Here is a 19,106-nt window from a genome sequence, read left to right as displayed (position 1 = left end):
ACAAAGGCAGACTTGCCGGTAACCAGCGTACCCCAGAGCCAAGACATGTAAATGCGAAACCCTCCCCTCCCAACCAACGCTGCCATGTCTAATACCAGCAAACAGAAGCGTCAATACTTGAATCCCCTTTCCTCCTTAAAAAAAAAAATGCTCTTCCAGATAGCGATAGAGATCATTTTTCGACCCAGATAGTACATCGCTGTCTTCCCACAGAGAACAGCACCTACGCCTTTGGGGCTCAGAAACCCCTCCAAACGGCAAGAAAAGCTATTTCAATGCCTGGGTTCGAAATCTGGTATGCAAAGGTTATTTCTTGGGCTTTACCTTGCAGCAGTTAGCAACTTCTGCTGCAAGTTGGCTGTGACCGGCGCTGTGGAGATTCGCCGCCTCAGCCTTTATTATTATTAGTGGGTCTATATTTACACTACCTTTCAACGTTTCCCCCCGTTCCTTAGTTCAGCAAGCCCAGTCACCACTACTTAACGTAAAGCGAATCCCCTCGCAAGCTTTTTAGCTTGAGATGGAGGGGGACACAGAAAATGTTCAGCTGGAGAAGTGGTTCCCTTTGTTCTTTTCATTGTTTCTCTACGAACTGGTGGCTACAAGGATAAACACTTACCTTCTCTTCTTTTTGCTCCAAAAACCAGACGTTCCCATCAGCCTTAAAATACACAATCCACCTTGAGAGTAACTACGAATGTCAGGAGAGTTTGTATTCCATTCTTTTTCGCTCTCTGCCCTCTTTTAGCGTAGGATTAAGTTGCCGAGCACGTTGCTGCAAGCTGTAGCCCCCCGCCTTAGTGAATCGGTCACGTTTAGGACCCTCTAAGTCCATCCTAATTCTGCCAGTAGAATTGAGGGTATTGGAGCTCTAAACTTTCAATAGAAAAGGGGCCTAAGACTCTTCAGAAAACTTACAAATACCTTGAAATTTTTTACTGTTGTATTTTTGCACCACATCACCAAATACTATGTGCCAAAAAAATTAGATGCTTCTTTGACGAAAGTGGTTTTTTAAAAAAGTTATACTTAACAATACGCTACTTAGAAGGAGTAAAAAGGCAGGTTTGTAAGGCATTTAACGGAATAAGTGCATTTTCTATCATGTTTGTTGTGTCCTTGATTTTTAAAAAACAAACAAAACACTACTGCATCTGAGAAAGTCAGGAAATCAAAGTCTAAATTTAAATGTTATGGAATAACTCAAAATGACATGTTTATTTGAAATTTATTAATGTAAAAACTGGCCTCTTAAGTGAAAAGTGAGCTTTCCAAAGTTAAAAGACTTAATTTTCACTCAGGATTCCAAGATTAATAAAAGCAAATTTTCTGGTTAGGATGTGATACCGTCAGTGTTCAGTGCCCAGCCTGATGGGCATTACTGCCCACACCTTGTTTGAATCTGATTATGATGTGATTTGCTGATGTCATGAATATAAAATGATACTTGTGTTTCCAGAAATGTGAACTTGTGAATTTTTTTTTCTTTGAGCTCCTGCTTTTTTGTGTGCTCCCAGTAGCTGCAGCAGTGGGAGGCAATGATTGGCTCCAGTGCTCCTGGAAGGATTTGGGCTTAAGCCAGGAGAACAGAACCAGAGGATTCCCTTTTCAGGGGCCTTCAGGCTCCTCCTGTGCTATCTTGGCTTCTCCCCTCCTGGGTGCTCCAGTATGGCGGCTGCAGCCATAGGTAGGCCTCAACACTTAGTGTCATCACTTCTGTCTCAACACATTTGACCCTGGTGTAAAAGGAACAAAAATTTGGACAACATAAACAAATGGTGGTTCTTGATATTTATGTAGTATTTAATATATGACGGTTGAACTCCACTTTCTCTGACTTTTTTTCTACATACACTATCAATTGTGAAAGGCCCTGCCTTGCATAGGAAAATATTGCAACAAAACAAGATAATTGAGGGGAAAGGGGGTTGCAGTAGGAAAAGTGGCCTTTTTTTTAATAACATTTAATTGGAATAAAAAGATTCTTGAGCAGTAAACATTCTTTATTTATTCAGCACACATGAGCAGGCATTGTTTTATCACCATCATAATTATAGTGTCCTTTAAACTGGTGGATAGTAGGAAAGATAAGGGAATGTGCCTGCAGATTCACATCAGTCTCACTCTTCTTTCTTCCCCTTCCTCTCTCCTCTCCTTTCCCCCTCCCTCCCACCCCCATTCCTTCCTTGGTCACTAGGGTCCCCCACAGCCCTGAAAATGAGAAGAACAGGAAGATTGTGGCCTAACCATTTCTTACATCATGAAAGTGATTTGTACGGCACTCTAATTTGATGCAATCCATAACCTCCTTGTCTCCTATGTTTATAACTGCTTTTTAGCTTGCAATATGTGTTAGGAAGAGTTGCCCATTGCTCACCTGTATAAAATTTCATTCACTAATGTTTCTTGCTTTACCTTTGTCTAATTTAGAAAGCACACTCTTAGGGCTTTCTCAGAACAAAGCCTCACAAAAACCCCTTTACCTCCAAGGATTTGCAAATTTATAAAGGCTGCATTGAATTCAAGATGGGTCAGGGGGCAAAAAAAGGGTAGAAGGTCACTGCATTTTGATTATGGGTCAGTAGACAACATGGCATATACTCTGTGTCCCAAACTTCTGTTAAAGACAGGGTTTTTAAAGGCCCAAGAACAGAAGGATGGTCCCTTTTGGAGACTTGCCCTGATTTGTTTGGATGAGACTAAAAGAAAAAAAAATTAAGGAAAATATACTAAGTTATAATTTAATTAGCTCTTCAATTTAGCCATTCCTCCCTCCTACATTCTCATTTTCCCCTCCCACAAAGCAGAGAAAGTGTGATATTAGATAAATTTAGCTAAGAAACTGTTGTTGAGATTTTATTATCTTATATCTTCTACTGATTCAACACATGAGACTTTAAATTATTGCTATAGACTTTATATTGTAAGTATTATAGTGACTTTTGGTGAATAGTATAAGGGGCTCCTTTTATTCTGCTTTATTCTGCGGTATACTGACATTGTTGAGTCCTTTGTGATGTTCCTTACCCTTTTCTCTCTGAATTCACTTTGAACAAAATGTGCCCAGCAATCACTAAACCAAATGTATATGGTGAAGAGTTAGGTTGTGGTGGTGGGGTGTGTGATCCTCATTTAAATTATGTATGTATGGGTGAGAGCCTGGAAGGAAAAGGATTATTTTAATGCTCTTCAATACTTTAATTATATGACAGTTGTAGTGTAGACATGCAAAAGTACTCTTCGGTTTTCCTTCAGGTTTTCAAAAGAACTTTCCCCATTAGTAAACTACTCCTGCAAATTGCTATTGCATTTCCCAGCTAACCATTTAAAAGACTGTAAATGCCATGTGCATTACTTCGCTCCAGAGGAAAGAGGTCAGACTGAATTGCAATGGTATTTAAACATAAAATACAGTGAAAATAAATCAAAATAGAGCATCTGAAGGTAAATTTAGCAATTCATATGGGATAAGTAAAGACAAATATGTTCATATTTGTACAGCCCATCACTTTAAAAACTGAAAGTGCTGGTTTTTTACAATACAGTGGACATTAAGAATGTATTTCAATCTGTATTTGCTGCAGAGGATTTTCCTTTAGCCAGCAGCTTTATTTTCAAAGCAAAATATACTTTTACCATAGCATGTACATTATGTATTCTTCACTGAGTAAATAATCATGTTTAATTAACTCAGTGCATAACATATATATGCCTAAATTCTCTAGACCCCCCCAGAGATGGATATATGCACAAACGTTAATCTGGGTGTATCCATTCACATATACACATGTATTTAAGAAACACAGAAGCTGATATATCCTTTCTTAAAAAAGAATTTGAATATAGTCCATCATCTGAATTTGGTTCATCTTTGATTGTAGAGACAGCTGACATGGTCAACAAATTTATCAAAGAAACCCCCTGGCTTTTGAAGAATAGTACTTTATACATCTGGATCTGCACATCCAGGCAAACTAAGTAAATTATTGCATAACTTTAAGCATAATTGATAACAGACACCTTTAATTTTTCATCCCCATTCTTTTGGCCAGCTTTCGCATTAATAATCTAAGCCATAAATGTTGGTAGCTATTGATCGAAATCCCCGGTGTGCATGCAAATCCATCTTAAAGTCCCCTGCCTTTCATGTGTGAGCGCTCAGGGGCCTCTGCTAGATCTTTTTATCGGGATCGACCCCCAATGTGCCTGGAGAAGACCCCGGATATGCAACGTGTGCTGATGGCCACAAGAAAGCTGTCTGTCACATTCTGTGTATGTGTGTGTATGTGTGTGTGCACACACATGCCACGGTAAGTGTTCCAGCCTGAACACACACACTCATACACACACACACACACACACACGATGGGGAAGTTAAAAGAACAAAAGAATGTATTAAACAAGAAGAAAGATGTGTAATAGGAGTATTAAAAATGTAGAAGTGTACAGGTGTCTGAGTGCACGTTCAGATATACTTGCATAAATACTATAGATAGACACATTTCCAAATCTCCTGGTCTTTATTTTTCTCTATTTGATCCAACAGATTACACCTTTAGTTTAAAAAAAGAAAAAAAAACCCTTAATTTTCAACTACTTTTCAAAACCACCTATGTTGCCAGTATTTTAAAGGTGAGAAGAGAGGGAGAGAAAAAAGAAGGTAATTTTGAAATGGCTACTAAATCATGTTGCTATGTGCAGGAGGAATAGGAATGTGTGTGTGCGTGCGTGTGCACAGGCGTGCATGTATAAATCTAAACAGTAATTGAGAACAACTAAAACTACCTGCCCCCCCCCCAAAAAAAATTGGACACTCTAGCCAACCTTTTGTAATGTCTTCTCAAAGGCTTTTTGTGAGTTTACTATTTCTTGGTTGTTTGACTCTTGGATCTAAATCTTGAAGCTGGGGGAGGGGAATGGGCGGAGGTGGGGTGGGAGGGATAGGGCTGGCAGTATATAAGTGCATCAGGAGGAATTTTAAAACGACATTATTGTTGCTGGCAATAGAAAGAGTCAGGTCATTTTACTTTTAAAAACAAACACCAGCATCTGCTTTTCCTGGAAACTTTGCTTTCTGCTTAAACCTTGTGCATTTTGCCTCCTGTGAAAATGAAAGAGAAAAACGCGGTGTGATGGATCCAGATGCAAAAGAAAGCCAACTCGGTGGATGGTATTAGCTGTGACGAGGCATTGTTCATTGCTGCCTCTCGGTTACGTTTAAAGCCTGAAATATCACGAGATCCATTCAATGATCCTTCTCTCATTCAAGGGACAAAAATGTAATTTGCTGTAGCTCTGATTTCTTGGATGGAAATGCTAGCCTTAGATTTCAAAGGCAAGAAGTAGACATCGTGGTTTGTACACACATTGATTAAGTTGAAGAGCGGCGATTACATCTGTGCTGAGTGCAACAGTAGTCCAGGGCTGACTTTTCAAATCCCAGCCTCCTGAGTTACAGACTCTCTTAAATAGACTTCCTTAATTTCCGGATGCACTTCTTGAAATTCCCAATTCTCTTGAAAATTCCTGGGAAATTACAAGCGAGATGAGGGTGGGGGTGGGGAACTATGGCCGAGATTTCATCTTGTCAAGCAAACAACCTTTTTGTGTATCTGATTCCTCTGTTTTAGCTTTTTTTTTTTTTTTCCTTTTAAGTCATACCTTCTGGTGCTAGCTAGCCCAGAGCAGGGGAGGCTGGAACTTTTGAATGTGAAGAAAGAAATTATTGTACAATTTTTTTTTCTTGCAGGCTCAGAAATATCCGTTTATTCTTTTAACCACACGGATGTGTCTATTTTTGGAGGAACAAGGAAACATATAAATGCTTGGGTTGCATTTATGCTGTAGTTGCAAACAGTGAACAGTTAAGAAGATTTTGCCGAATTTTGCAAAGCAGCCAACAAACTGCCTTGGGATAGTGGTAATGCAACTGGGAAGAACCTTGCTCTCATTTGGCAATATTTTGGATATCCTTGGAAACGACACCAAAATATGCCTTAATTTCACTAAGAAGAGGTTAAATCATTTTGATATTCATCCAAAGTGATTTTTGGTAAAGCAGGATTTCATTGGTAAAAAAAAAAAAATGGGAGTTGTAGAAGACTCACCTAAACTACCAACCAACAGCAGCACACAGCACTGAAAGCGTCTGCATCGTACATCAGCACTTTCTTTTCATCGGTATTACGTAAAACCTCTGGAAGCACCTTGGGCGTTTTACATTTTCTTTTCTTTGCTGCAGGAGGAAGCAAGCTGCTCCTTGGAATTCTGACCTGTCCTGAACAGGACCCTGGCAAAAGCTGTACCGGCGACTCCAGGAGGATCCCGCCTCCACGCCAGCCCGGTTAATTGTGAAAAGTGTACACATTTCTGGCTTATCTGTGCTTTGTTATGGGTCTGACGCGAAACTACCTCCTCCCCACCCCACCCCCCAGCAGAGAACCGAAATCCAGTTGAATTGTTACAGTGTTTCGGAGCTGGAGCCTTGAACTGCTTCCTTGGTCAAATAACTTTGTTTCTGGTTGTAAAAAAGGCATTTCAGGAAAAAAAAAAAAAAAAAAAAAGGAAAATCAAGAGAAATTCCAAACGTAAGTCCTGACTGGGGGGTTTCAGCGCGCGGTCTAACTTCGGAGCTCCCAGCCAGCCTCCTCCTCACTCCAGTAAGGGAAATACCAGGCTATTCTGCACATTTTCGCTTGAGCTCCATTTTCCAAAGGAAAAGGGGGTGGGGTATATCTATCTAGGCTTGATAATGTTTTTAAAAATAATATCTTGAAACGATAATAGCCGTATCGGTAAATTGCAAATAAAGCAAAAAATAGGCAATATTTCTTTAAAGGAAAATATACCTTTTTTTTTAAACGTACACACACTGCTTCTGATGAAGTCTGTGAGTCAGGCTGCTTCTGAGCTCCGATAGTTTAATGGAAAGATTTATATACCGACTGTATTATTTACTTTGGGAGGGGAGGTGGCAGTATAAGGGTATGCTAATTAGTGGGAGATTTTGGGGGGAAGGGGTGGAATATCAATTTTTATTGCATCACCTGTCAGGAGTGTCCAATCAGCGTTGGCTTTAGGGGAATTAATTGATGAAGGTGTCTCCGGACGAGCTCACTTCACTCTGTCATTTTATTTGTAGCTAAAGCAGCGGCGGGAATAGCAGCTGCATTTCTTTTCTCTTTCTCCCTTCACATTCCATTATCATAGTGCTCCAATGGAGAAGGAAGGGCCGGAGGGGCGCAGGTACTGATCTGCATCGGGGCCTTACACCAACACACTGGCAGATCAGAAGCCGGATGGTTTTCTCCCTCTTTTTTAAAAAAACGAAAACCAAAAAAAAAAAAAAAAAAAAAAAAAAAAAAAAAAAAAAATCAAGAATCAAGTCAGTGTAATTTCATGGGGTTTTTTTTCCCCCCAATAATTTCGGCTAGAGTTTGGCAGTCCCTTCGCCGGGAATAACAGTCTTTGTTATTTTATTAGCAGGATGCCTTGAGACACACGCAGCATCTGGCGGAGGATTAACATACATACATGTGTATGTATGCGTCACGTATATATTTACTGCAAATGGTGGGGATCGTTTAGTGCCCGAGATGGGAGACCTGAAGTCAGGTTTTGAAGAGGTGGATGGCGTGAGGCTCGGCTACCTCATCATTAAAGGGAAGCAAATGTTTGCCCTCTCCCAAGTCTTCACGGATCTGCTGAAAAACATCCCGAGGACGACCGTGCACAAGCGCATGGATCATCTGAAAGTGAAAAAGCACCACTGCGACCTGGAGGAGTTGCGGAAACTCAAGGCGATCAACAGCATCGCCTTCCACGCCGCCAAGTGCACGCTCATCTCCCGGGAAGACGTGGAAGCACTCTACACGTCCTGCAAAACCGAGCGCGTCCTCAAGACCAAGCGCAGGCGACCGGGCCGGGCAGCCGCAGCCCCAGCGCCACCGCCGGAGCGCGCCGCCGCCGCCGCCGCCGCCGCCGCCGCCGCCGCCGCCGCGGGCCCCCGCCCGGCATTTTGGAAGGACGAGCACCAACTTTGGCGGGGCCTGAGTGGAGCGGCGCGGCCGCTGCCAATCAGCGCGCAGTCCCCGCGCCCGGGCGCCGCCGCCGCCGCGCGCCCCGCCGCCCATCTACCTCAGGTTTTCAGCAAATACCCGGGCTCGCGCTACCCGGAAATCGTGCGCTCGCCTTGCAAAGCCCCTCTAAACTATGAAACTGCCCCGCTCCCGGGAAACTACGTCGCCTTCCATTCGGACCCCGCTTATTTTCGGAGCCTGCTGTGCAGCAAGCACCCGGCCGCCGCCGCCGCCGCCGCCGCTGCCGCCGCCGCCGCCGCCGCCGCCGCCTACTACCAGGCGTCGGCCACCGGGCCGCAGCCCAAGGCGGGCGCAGGAGGGCCGGCGAGCCTGAGCTACCGCGGCAAGCGCCGGCGCGGGGGCTCCAAGGACTGCTTGCTCGCGCCGCACGCCGGCGCCCGGCGCCTGCTGCTGCTGCCGCCTAGGTCCTACAAAGCCAAGGCGGCTGCGGCGGCGGCAGCGGCGGCGGCGGCGGCGGCGGCGGCGGCTGCCGCGGGGGCCACTTGCCTGGAGAGATTTCATCTGGTCAACAGCTTCTGCCCGCCTCCCCAGCACCACCACCACCACCACCATCACCACCACCACCACCACCACCGGGCCCAGCCGCCGCAGCAGAACCACCACCACCCCCCTCACCACCATCGGCCGCAGCCGCATCTGGGCAGCTTTCCCGAGAGTTGCAGCAGCGACTCCGAGTCCAGCTCCTACTCGGACCACGCAGCCAACGACTCGGATTTTGGCTCCAGTTTGTCCAGCTCCAGCAACTCGGTGTCCTCGGAGGAAGAGGAGGAGGAGGGAGAAGAGGAGGAGGAGGAGGAGGAAGAGGAGGAGGAGGAGGAAGAGGAGGAGGAGGAGGAGGGGGGCAGTGGGGCCTCGGATTCCAGTGAAGTCAGCTCGGAGGAGGAGGACTCGTCCACGGAGTCGGACTCCAGCTCCGGCTCCAGCCAAGTGTCAGTGCAGAGCATCCGTTTCAGGCGCACCAGCTTCTGCAAGCCTCCCAGCGTGCAGGCGCAGGCCAACTTCTTGTACCATCTGGCCTCGGCCGCCGCCGCAACCAAACCCGCTGCTTTCGAGGATGCCGGCAGACTTCCCGACCTCAAGAGTGGCGTCAAAGCCGAGTCGCCCGAGGAGTGGACTCTGCAGGACTGGGCCCCCAAAGCGTCTCCGGTGTACTGCCCGGCCAGTCTGGGGAGTTGTTTCACAGAGATAAGGAACGATAGGGTATCTGAGATTACATTCCCACACTCTGAAATTTCCAGTACTGTAAGGAGAACTGACCTGACAATTAACTGCCTGGCAGAGGGGGCCTCTTCACCTAGCCCAAAGACAAACAATGTATTTCCACAACAAAGAATACTCCGAGAGGCTAGGAAATGCCTACAAGCAACTCCTGCTACACTCTGTGCAGATAACGGCACAATTGTTGCTAGGTTCTTAAATAATGAATCTTCAGGAGTAGCAGCAAATTCAGAAAAAGATTCGAAAATCCCTCATTGTCATGAATTTGCTACGGATTTGCCCTCTTCGCAAACTGATCCTGAAGTGGATGCAGCAGCAGCAGCAGCAGCAGCAGCAGCAGCAGCAGCAACTAAAGCTGAGAATCAAGGCACTGACACAGGTGACAAGACACTGCCATTTCTGCACAATATTAAAATCAAAGTAGAAGACAGTAGTGCTAATGAAGAATACGAACCTGACCTTATTACAAATAAGCTAAAGTGCGAGTGCAATGATACAAAGGGTGAGTTTTACAGTGTAACTGAGAGTAAAGAGGAGGACGCCTTGTTAACCACAGCCAAGGAAGGTTTTGCATGCCCTGAAAAAGAAACTCCTTCCTTGAATCCACTGGCTCAGAATCAGGGCCTGTCATGCACTTTAGGTTCTCCAAAACCTGAGGATGGGGAATATAAATTTGGTGCCAGAGTGAGAAAAAATTACCGGACACTAGTACTGGGAAAGCGACCTGTCCTTCAGACACCTCCAGTCAAACCAAATTTGAAATCAGCTAGAAGCCCTCGTCCTACAGGTAAAACCGAGACACATGAAGGAACACTGGATGATTTTACAGTTATAAACAGACGCAAAAAGGTAGCCAGCAATGTAGCATCAGCAGTGAAAAGGCCATTTAATTTCATGGCAAATTTTCCTTGTCCACCGTCGCTCATTATTGGGAAGGATGGGGATTTGTGGCCGGCGTATTCCTTAAACACCACTAAGGATTCCCAACCTCCTCACAAGGCCCATCCTATATGGAAATGGCAGCTGGGCGGTTCTGCAATACCTCTTCCACCTAGTCACAAATTCAGGAAATTTAATTCATAAAAATGTTTTGGAAGATACTTTCTTGAACCATATTACCTTCCTTTTGTTGTAAACTGCACAGGATGGTTTGTACAAGTCCATTAATGTGTTACACCCCCTTTGGAGTCCTGGTTTATTGCATTTTGAAGACAGAAATCGGATTACTTTTTTTTTTTCCATTGCAGGGTTGTTGGTTTTTTTTTTTTTTTTTTTTTTTTTTTTTTTTTGGAAAAGGATGGGGGCGGGGTGGGAGAAGGGTTGGTTTACATACTACGGTCTACTTCAGGCTAAAGACTCAAGTAAAACTCAGTTATTATGGTAGAGCTGGAACACTTTACTGTTTCAATGCTAATAATGCACTTGGTACCTCAATTCAACTGCTACAAATAAATGTCAAAAGGTTGAATAATAAATATTACAATGAGCCATTAAGTTTATGCACTAGATTTCAGACCTGAAAGTGTAACTTAATTCAGTGAAAGTTTGTTAGGTCACATGGTTACAGTGAGGTAGCAAGAAGTCTCTATGAGCCCAAAATGTTATTTTCTGGAGCTCTTGTTTGTGGGGTATCTTTTTTCTTTTTACTCCCCTCATTTCCTCTCCAGGAGTAGTTGCACTTAACTCTTTTTTTTTTTTTTTTTTTTTTTTTTTTGAGTAGAAAGATTGGGGTGTAGTCCTGATTGAATGCTGGTAAAAGCTGCCTCATATATATTGAGTAAAAAAAAAATGGGATTTTCTTTTTTTGGTAGAGAGTGTGAGTTTTACTTTTACAGCCACTCCTTGCAATTGGAAAAGTCCTTTTTGTGTTCTCACCCAAATGTTTTTAATAAGGTGACTCAATATTGTCCTGCTTATCTTGTGGTCTGAACATGACTCTTCCAACTTGCAAAACAATTAAAATATTTCCCTTAATAGTAGGATATATTATGGTCTAACTCTTCTTAGTGACAAGGCAGTAAATACAACCAAGAAAAGGAAAATGAGGGGTCAGAGTTGCAATACCCCCAAATGAAAAATAAGTTATTTCAGGGCTTTTTGGTACCAGAACTCAGGCACTTGGATTTTATTATCTTACACTTTTTCTTCATCCCTCTAAACTTTTGTTTTCAGACCATCCTGTGTATACAGCAGGAGAGTTTCTACTGCAAGTGACAATCAGAGGTGACTATCTATATTTGCACTTAAAAATCAAAGTAGTTCAACATGCAAATGGCTAGGGTCTAGCCCTTGGTGAGGGCCATGCTGGTATACTGTGTTGTGATGATGGAAGCAGTAAATCAAAATTATGGAAATTTGCACTGTTGAAAAGCATGCTTTAGCTTTATTTTCAATTAAAAACACTGTTTAAAATTCCTGGTTCCATACATTTCTACTTATTCCAGATTGAAGAACGGTTAACAGGAATGAATGGTTCTCTTGACATTCTCACTTGTAATATTTTTGCCTGAAAGAAATGCATTTACTGGGTGTAGTGTTTTGTTGTACTACTGTGTGATGAGGCCAGTCAGGTTCTGTACAAAACACTGGTGGATTTCTTCCCAAATAACAAGAAAACTTTACAAACTTGTGAGACATCAAGTATGAAATGTTTCGATTTTAAGAAAGTGAAGCAGAGGTCAGTTGTTATTTTAATGAAAGTTGAATCTAATAATTTTTGGTTCACCTCCCTCAGTCTGACAAATTATGTAACTCAGATCTCTACTATCTTGAGTCTAAGAAGTTGCATCTATAGATCATAAATCACAAAACAAAACAAAACACCAATGAAATGTTTACTGTGTGAATTTAAATCGCTATTTCTCATGGAAATTCAGTCTTTTTTTTCTTTTCTTAACCTTTTAATTCCTACTCCCTTTGAAAATTTCCTTTTGTCTATAAATGTTTCAGATAGATCTGGATGGTCTCAGCCCTAATTACTGTGTATGCTCTGTGGTTTTCCTCTTGGTGTAAAGGACAGAGGCTGGGAGTACCTGCATCCAAATACATGTGGATGGAGTAAACAGATGCTTTGAACTGCCTCCCTTCCTTTCCTTCTTGAATATTGCCAGATGTAGGTTCATTGGGTCCTCCTCTTCCTCCTCCTTTCCCTCCTCCTCCTCCTCTTCTTTTAAATAGTAGAAATGGTCAAAGAAAAATTGGGGAATATTATCCTTGAATTCAACTTTGTGTATAATTCCAAAGACCAGTCCATGTTACAAGTCAGATCCCAGAAAGCTGAACAATTGGCTTCTTAGTCTGAGGTTTTCCCTCTCTGGAAAGCAATGTAGAATTTAGGTGCAGTGAGTTGTCTTGAAAAATCAATCTGTAAAAAATGTGACACACACACACACAGTAGAGGTCTGTAATTTCTGCTCTTTAATTACTGTGAAGTCAAGAAAGTTCAAAGTATGGTGACTACTACATTTAGACTAGTAGTTTTCATGTTGCCTATGGACTTATTGTTCCTAAACTATAAATTGAGAATATATATGAAGTCTACAGTAGATCTTGGGTATGGGAAGACCATAAGACGGAATAAGCACAATTTAAAACAAATATGCCCTCTGGAATTTCTGACATAAAATAGCAGCCTCTAGCTTTGACACTTGGTCTCCTGCCCTCAGAGAATCAATAGTTTCAGTTTATAGGAGCTAGAGAATGAGCAGCATGGAGGCCGAAGCATTCCAGAATGATACCATCAAAAGGAAAGAAATTACATAGTCAACACAAATTTCACCCCGTAGTACTACTATAAGCCAGCCAACCACAGCAAAACCTGAGTTGGGGCTTCTGTCAGGAAAGTATACCAAATAGTATGCAGTAACTTGCAAACACAAGGTATTCTTTCAAGTCCTGGTAGCCCCTTAGCTGTTTTCCCATCCTGCTGTGGGAATTATTCTCAGTATAGTTTATTTTATTTTGGTTGTTTTATGATTAATGACAATATCTAGATTTTTTAAGCTGCTATAAATGTCCCATTTGTTCAAAAAGGGAAGCCTTACTGAGAGAAAAACAAAAGTTACCCCCATTGATAGATTGTGTTTTTACATTTAAATGTTTTCAGGGAGTAGGTTTTTTTTTTTTTTTTTTTTTTTTTTTTTTAAGCTCTATCTGGCTCCAGGGTCAGTGATTCCTGTGTCTGAAGCTCCACATTTCCAAGCTGGAAGAAAGTGCAGGGAAAGGCTCTTTCTCTGACATTTTTGGGGAAGCAAACTTATTTTTGGTTTCCTATAAAAGTAATTATCTGATAACACTGTGAAACTAATATTTAATTATTTTTAAAGAGATGTGTTTATTGTCTTCCACAGTCAGGTTATGTGCCTTTATAGAAAATGCAGCCTGCCTTTTTTTTTTTTTTTTTTTTTGCCAACTATTTGCTTTTTTTAAAGTGGGTGTTCTTTTCTACTGGCTTACTTGATTACAATGGAGTAATCTCAATAATGGTTGTTTATTTGAAAGTCAACAACAAGGAGCCACCACTAAACAGCAATAACCCAAACTAGATGGGCTGGTGCGTGAATTTTTATCTTATTCATGTTTGGGTGCTTTTCAATGTTCTAGAAATGCCTCAAAATTCTAGTCAACAAGAATTGAGATTTTTTTTTCCGCTGATAGGAGAATGATAGTTTTGTTTGAATGCAGGATGAGATGTAGAAACTAATTCCTCAAAAGCATTTTTTTTCTTGCAAAGAAAAGTAAAACAAAAATCTTCCATGGTAAAATAAAAATAAAGCAATAACATCTATAAAAGAAAGAGAATGTGGTGAGTTTTGCTTCACCTAGAAAATAACTTCCTGCTGCAAAGGATGTGAAAAGAAGGAATTCCCAGAGCAAAACTAGGAAGGGAAAAAAAAAAAAAAAGCTCCCCGGCAGCTAACCTCAGGGAATTGGCAGGAGGAGCAGGGTATCCACCTTGGCAAGCCCGCCCGGTCACCCCAGTCATGCCCAGGATTTTCCCTTTTCCTGTGAGGAAGAACTATTTGTGATGCTAGCTGTGGTTTTGGTTTGCTCCCTGGGCCAAAGGGCATTTTGCAAACTAGCCCGGGAGGTGGGGGGCGCAGGGCCGAGCGAGGCGGTGGGGGAGGGCTGCGCTTTACCTGTTTGGCCGGCCCTCTAGCTTGAAAAAAGAATGGGGGTGGGGGGGACGAGCTATCATTCTTTGCCCATGCCCTGGGCCCCCGCTCCTCTCTCACTCCTTTTCAAAATGTGGCGGCCTCACAAGCTCCTACTTTAAAAGGCCTGAGATGTTTTGCATGAAGCCCTCACAATAGGGGTTGAGGGAATTGACAGTTTCAAAAACAAGGCGTTCAGTCCTTTCCAGCTGCCGGGCCCGCGCGCTCGCACCAGCTCCTCGTTCCTCTCTGCTGGTGGCGTCCTCCGCAGCGCGCCGCCTCCCCCCACCCCGCCGGCCCGCGCTCCGGCCAGCCCCACCCCGCCCCCAGGCCGTGTTTGTAAACAGGGGTCAGCGGCCAGGGGCTGCGGGCGCGAGCGTTGGGCCTGGCGGCCTGGGAGAGACGGGTCGGGAAAAGCGAGGGCCGGGGTGGGGGCGGAGGAGGTGTTGGGGGTCGCCTGCCCCCGCTGCTGAGCTCTGGGGACAAGCGTTGACCCGGGGCGTCTCTAGCTGTCCGGCCAGGGCCACCACCACCACCACCAGAAAGATTTGTAGGTGCCGCCATCTTGCACGGTGGCAAACTAATTTCTTTGTGACTTTACGTTCCCCGCCCGGATCTTGCTCTGCTCTGCACGCGTGACGACTGGGCTCCCCCGGAGCGGAAGAAACTCGTACCCCTGCACCTCTGGCGTAGCCTCGCGTGCCTGCGGCCTCGTGGCCTGGCCGGCCGGGAGCCAGGCGCGGGGGAGGGGGCAGCAAGGCGCGCGCCCGGCTCCGGACCCCTACCCGGGACGGGCCCTCGGGGACTGCGACGCCTTTCCTCGCTCTGGGCGCCTTTCGCGTGGCCGGAGGTCGTCGCCCGTGGCCGCGCAGGCACATGCCCCTGCCCCTCAGCGCGTCCCACCTCCGAACCCGGGCCTTGTCTCTCCTGGGGCCCGGCTCTTTGCATTTCTAGCCAAGGCCTACAAAGTGCGCGTGCGGAACGCCAGTGGCAAAGGCATGGGGCTCCGCTCTGGGCCAGAGTGGCTGCGAACGCCTCCTGGGAGGTGGCCCCGGACTGCAGGCCGCAGTGTGCGGGTGGCGCGGGAGCGCGAGCAGGGCCAGTGCACGCCCCGCGTTGGGCAGGCGAGGGAAGCGGCGTCCCTTGGACCCTCTCAGTGCGTCTGCCAGTGGAATGATGACTTGGAAACGGGAAACGGGACACAGTGACCTGGAAAGCCACCCTCGGTCGTGAGGTTGAAGTGGAGCATTGGAAAAACAAAGCTACCGGGGACGAGGGGAGACCGAGGGTCCGCAGCCAGGTCACCGGAGAGTGCAACAAGCTCGTTTTCCCCGGGTGTTTAAAATGCAGCCCCAGTTGTAAAGTGTGTGAAATTACGCACTGGTCTCTTAAAGAGTGCCTAATTTATAGTAAATAGCGAGGTCTTTGTAAATGGCTTTATTATGTTGTTTCTTGTTAATTGTTGAGAAAATCCCCATTGTTGAGTGTGAAAGGCTTTATGAGCTAACCTGGTCCTCGGCGCAATCAGAGGGCAGTAAATGGCCGCTCGGCCTCCGAGGCCCGCGCGGAAGCAGCAGCCGGCCGAGAGCGCCGCGCCGACGTCTGGAGGTGCTGCCTTGCCTGGGAGGAAAGTGACGAGACCGCCCGGGTTTCCACGAAAGCAGTGTGCGCAACTCGCAGGCCCCGGGAGCGGCGGCCGAGGGTGTCGGGGAGAACCCGGGACGCCGGGGCGGCGAGGGCCGAGGGGAGGCGGAGCGGGCCCGGCTCCGCGCTCCGGTCACAGCCCGCGGGGGGTCGCGCCTCGGCCGCAGGCCGGTTGGCTCGGGGCGCCGGGGCGAACCGCGCTGCCGTGGGCTCGGGGCTCGGGGCTTTGTCTCCAGCCTCGTGGAGTGCGGGCTCAGGCCCGCGGAACCCTGCAAAGTGCCTGCCGGGCCGGGGGACTGGAGGGTCTACAAGGCAAGAGCCGGCTCCGGGGAGAGCCCCAGGCCCCTGCCTGGGCCTCCTTGTCTTTTGTTTAACGCTCTCTCCCGCTCGCTCGCTCCCTCGCTCGCCCTCCTCTCGCTCTCTCGTCCTCGCCGCCTCTCACGCGCGGACACACACGCGCTCTGTGTCTCCGTTAGGGACCTGACATGGGCTCAGGGGACAGGAGACCGAAGAGGAAGGGGGTTGGGAGCTTCACTCTGTTTCGCGAGGAAAAGGATATCTAATGTAGTCGGAGATAAAATATCCCTTTTATTTCCTTTCCCATCTCCTCCACTTCCCTTTCCTGCCAGTTGGGCCCAGGAAGGGAATGGGCAAAACCAGACGGGTCCTGAGCCCACTGGATTAACTCAGAGGATGGGATCCCGCCGGGTCCGGCGGGCGGAGGGCGCCTCCCTGGGCTCGGGTCCTCGGCCTTTCCCGGCATGTAGGACCCGGTGAGTCGCGGGGGGAAAAGCAGCCGCCGCCGCCGCCCCTCTTCGGTCCCTGAGCTCAGGCGGTGCAGCTGGATGCAAGGGAATTTCTTCCTGAGCCTACACTGGTGGAGGAAAACCTGGGTTAGGTGGGCTGTGTGTGTGAGGGTTTGGACGTCAGCTAATGCAGATCACAAGGAAATGTTCATTCCAGTCAGAAAAGCCTATATTCAGCTATCTTCCTTCCCTTCCAAGATGGCCCTCTGCTTGCGCACTCAGAGCTCTCACCAAATTAGCTATTACGTGAAATCCCCCTGGGTTTAAAGCACTTGTTTTGCGGATTCGCGTACAACCCATATTAACTATGCACTTTCTGCTATTCCTCTTGTGACTGTCCCTGCCTCTTCCTTCTTTGCGGAGAGTATGATGCGTTTTATTTTAGTCCAATCGATGCGTGCAAATACTGGGATAACACAACCCACACTTCTGCGATGGAGGCTGTTTTCAAAATTGAGTTTAGGGGATCGATACTAAGTCGAAATGCTCCAAATTGCACCAATTCACCAAATTCAATCCGTGGACTCCCAAGCCCCTTTCCGGGCTGATGAACGCACCTCGCAGGTGATAGCTCAGTTTCTGTCGTCCCTGACTCTCAAAACACGATGCTTTTTTATCGTGTGTTTTGGCTTTCCCCCCCAAAGAGCACCCTGGTTTGCTTGCTAAAACCAGACCCTAAAATGTGTGGTGTGGAGATTTTGGTCGGTGGCTTCCAGGTGAGTGTCCTCACACTCCATTGCTGTTTGCCATTTCACTTTCTTTATTTTCCTAGGACCTAGCACCAGCGCCTACAAGTGCCACAGTGGATGCTCCAAAAACGTGTGCCCAACTGAGCCAGCATTTCACTGGGCAGGGAGCAGCCCTCTCCTGCACCACTGCTTGGCTCCCACGACTTCTTCCTCACCCAGGGCTGAGCTGTTTGGATTGCAGCAGCGAGTTCTCTATTCTTTTGCTGCCGCGGCTGTGGCTGCTGGGCCGGCTGGTGCCTAACTGGGGGGAAGGGCGGTGGTTGTCCCCTTGTTGCAAGGGACGTTTAGGGCCAGAGGGGGGTTGGGTTTCCAAAGAGAATTAGGAGAGCCTGCCGCCTGCAGTTGCGTGCGTGTGTGAGTGTGTGTAATCGGAAGGGTATCTGTAGGGGAAACAACCAAGGAACTCAGGATGCTAGAGAATCCCTCATTCCCCAGCTCCCACCACTTGGATCTTCCTTCAGGTTAGATGACTGGAACAAAATAAGAAAAGGTGGAGAGAGACAGTGACAGGCAGTCCAGAGGCCCTCCAGTAAGATCCAGTTATTCATCTAATCAGTGCCATCAATATGTTTGTGTTTGACTCTTTTGGGGTGTACAAGGCTTAGCAGTCAATAGTCTTAGACTCTAAAATATCACCAGTCTAGCAGAGAGCAAGTGCTTGCTCACAGGTCTGCAAAGGCCCTGGTCAGCCCGGGTGCATTAAAGGAAGGGAGGGAAACAGAAGGGAAGCCCTCTGAGTCACTGCCTGCCTTCTTCCCCAAGCCACCAGAAACAAAACAAAAAAGCAAACAAGACCCACATACAAACAAAAAATTCTCCTGGAGACTGGACTATTGGAGAGGCACATGCAGGGCACTGCAATGCTAGGATATACTTTGCATTGTTAATGCTTACTCTCCTTAAGTCAGTTTAATTTAGCTCCAGGAAAAGCACAATACTTGTGATGAGTGATGAGCGGCAGACAGGAAAGACAGTATGGATGAGAGAGACTGCACCAGGCTCAGGCAGCAGACCTTCTCCTCTCCTGTGAAAGTTGGATATGGACAGACATTTAAGAGATCTTATGGCTACACCTTTGTCAGTAGGCAGGCATGTCAGTCTCTGAAATGGCCTGAAAGGGCCTACTTTCTTGGTTCTCCCAGGAATAAAGGCACATTTTACATTCCTTTTCCCTCATCTCTCTCTCTCTCTTTCTCTTTTTCCCTCCAAATGAATACCCTGATTGTCAGACTGGTGCGAATGTCCAAGATTAGTGTTCTTCCTCTACACTGGGTCCAAATATGCAGGCTGGTGGACAGTTAAGCTTTCAGATCCCTCATGACACAGGAAGAACACCATGAACAGGTCCATGTTTCCCCTCTTCCCACCCTCTCGACTTTTCCCCTTCTTCCCTTCCCCCTACCTAACCCTTGCACCCATGTGAAGCCCACAGGGGGA

At 46.3% G+C, this 19,106-nt stretch overlaps 1 protein-coding gene across 1 annotated transcript; it reads left to right on the top strand.

Moving 5' to 3' along the window:
- The first annotated feature begins 7,439 nt into the window (after positions 1 to 7,439).
- On the top strand, positions 7,440 to 11,729 carry SKIDA1 (SKI/DACH domain containing 1). Its single transcript, XM_051820683.3, has one exon. It carries the CDS (start codon positions 7,596 to 7,598, stop codon positions 10,398 to 10,400), a length of 2,805 nt encoding a protein of 934 aa, XP_051676643.3. The 5' UTR covers positions 7,440 to 7,595; the 3' UTR covers positions 10,401 to 11,729.
- Positions 11,730 to 19,106: the final 7,377 nt, after the last annotated feature.

Source organism: Oryctolagus cuniculus, chromosome 13 (genome assembly GCF_051225735.1).
Source record: "Oryctolagus cuniculus isolate XC-2025 breed Fujian yellow rabbit chromosome 13, ASM5122573v1, whole genome shotgun sequence".
Taxonomy (NCBI): Eukaryota; Metazoa; Chordata; class Mammalia; order Lagomorpha; family Leporidae; genus Oryctolagus; species Oryctolagus cuniculus.
The sequence above is the reverse complement of the archived record's forward strand: the minus strand, read 5'-3'. Positions and strand labels throughout refer to the sequence as shown.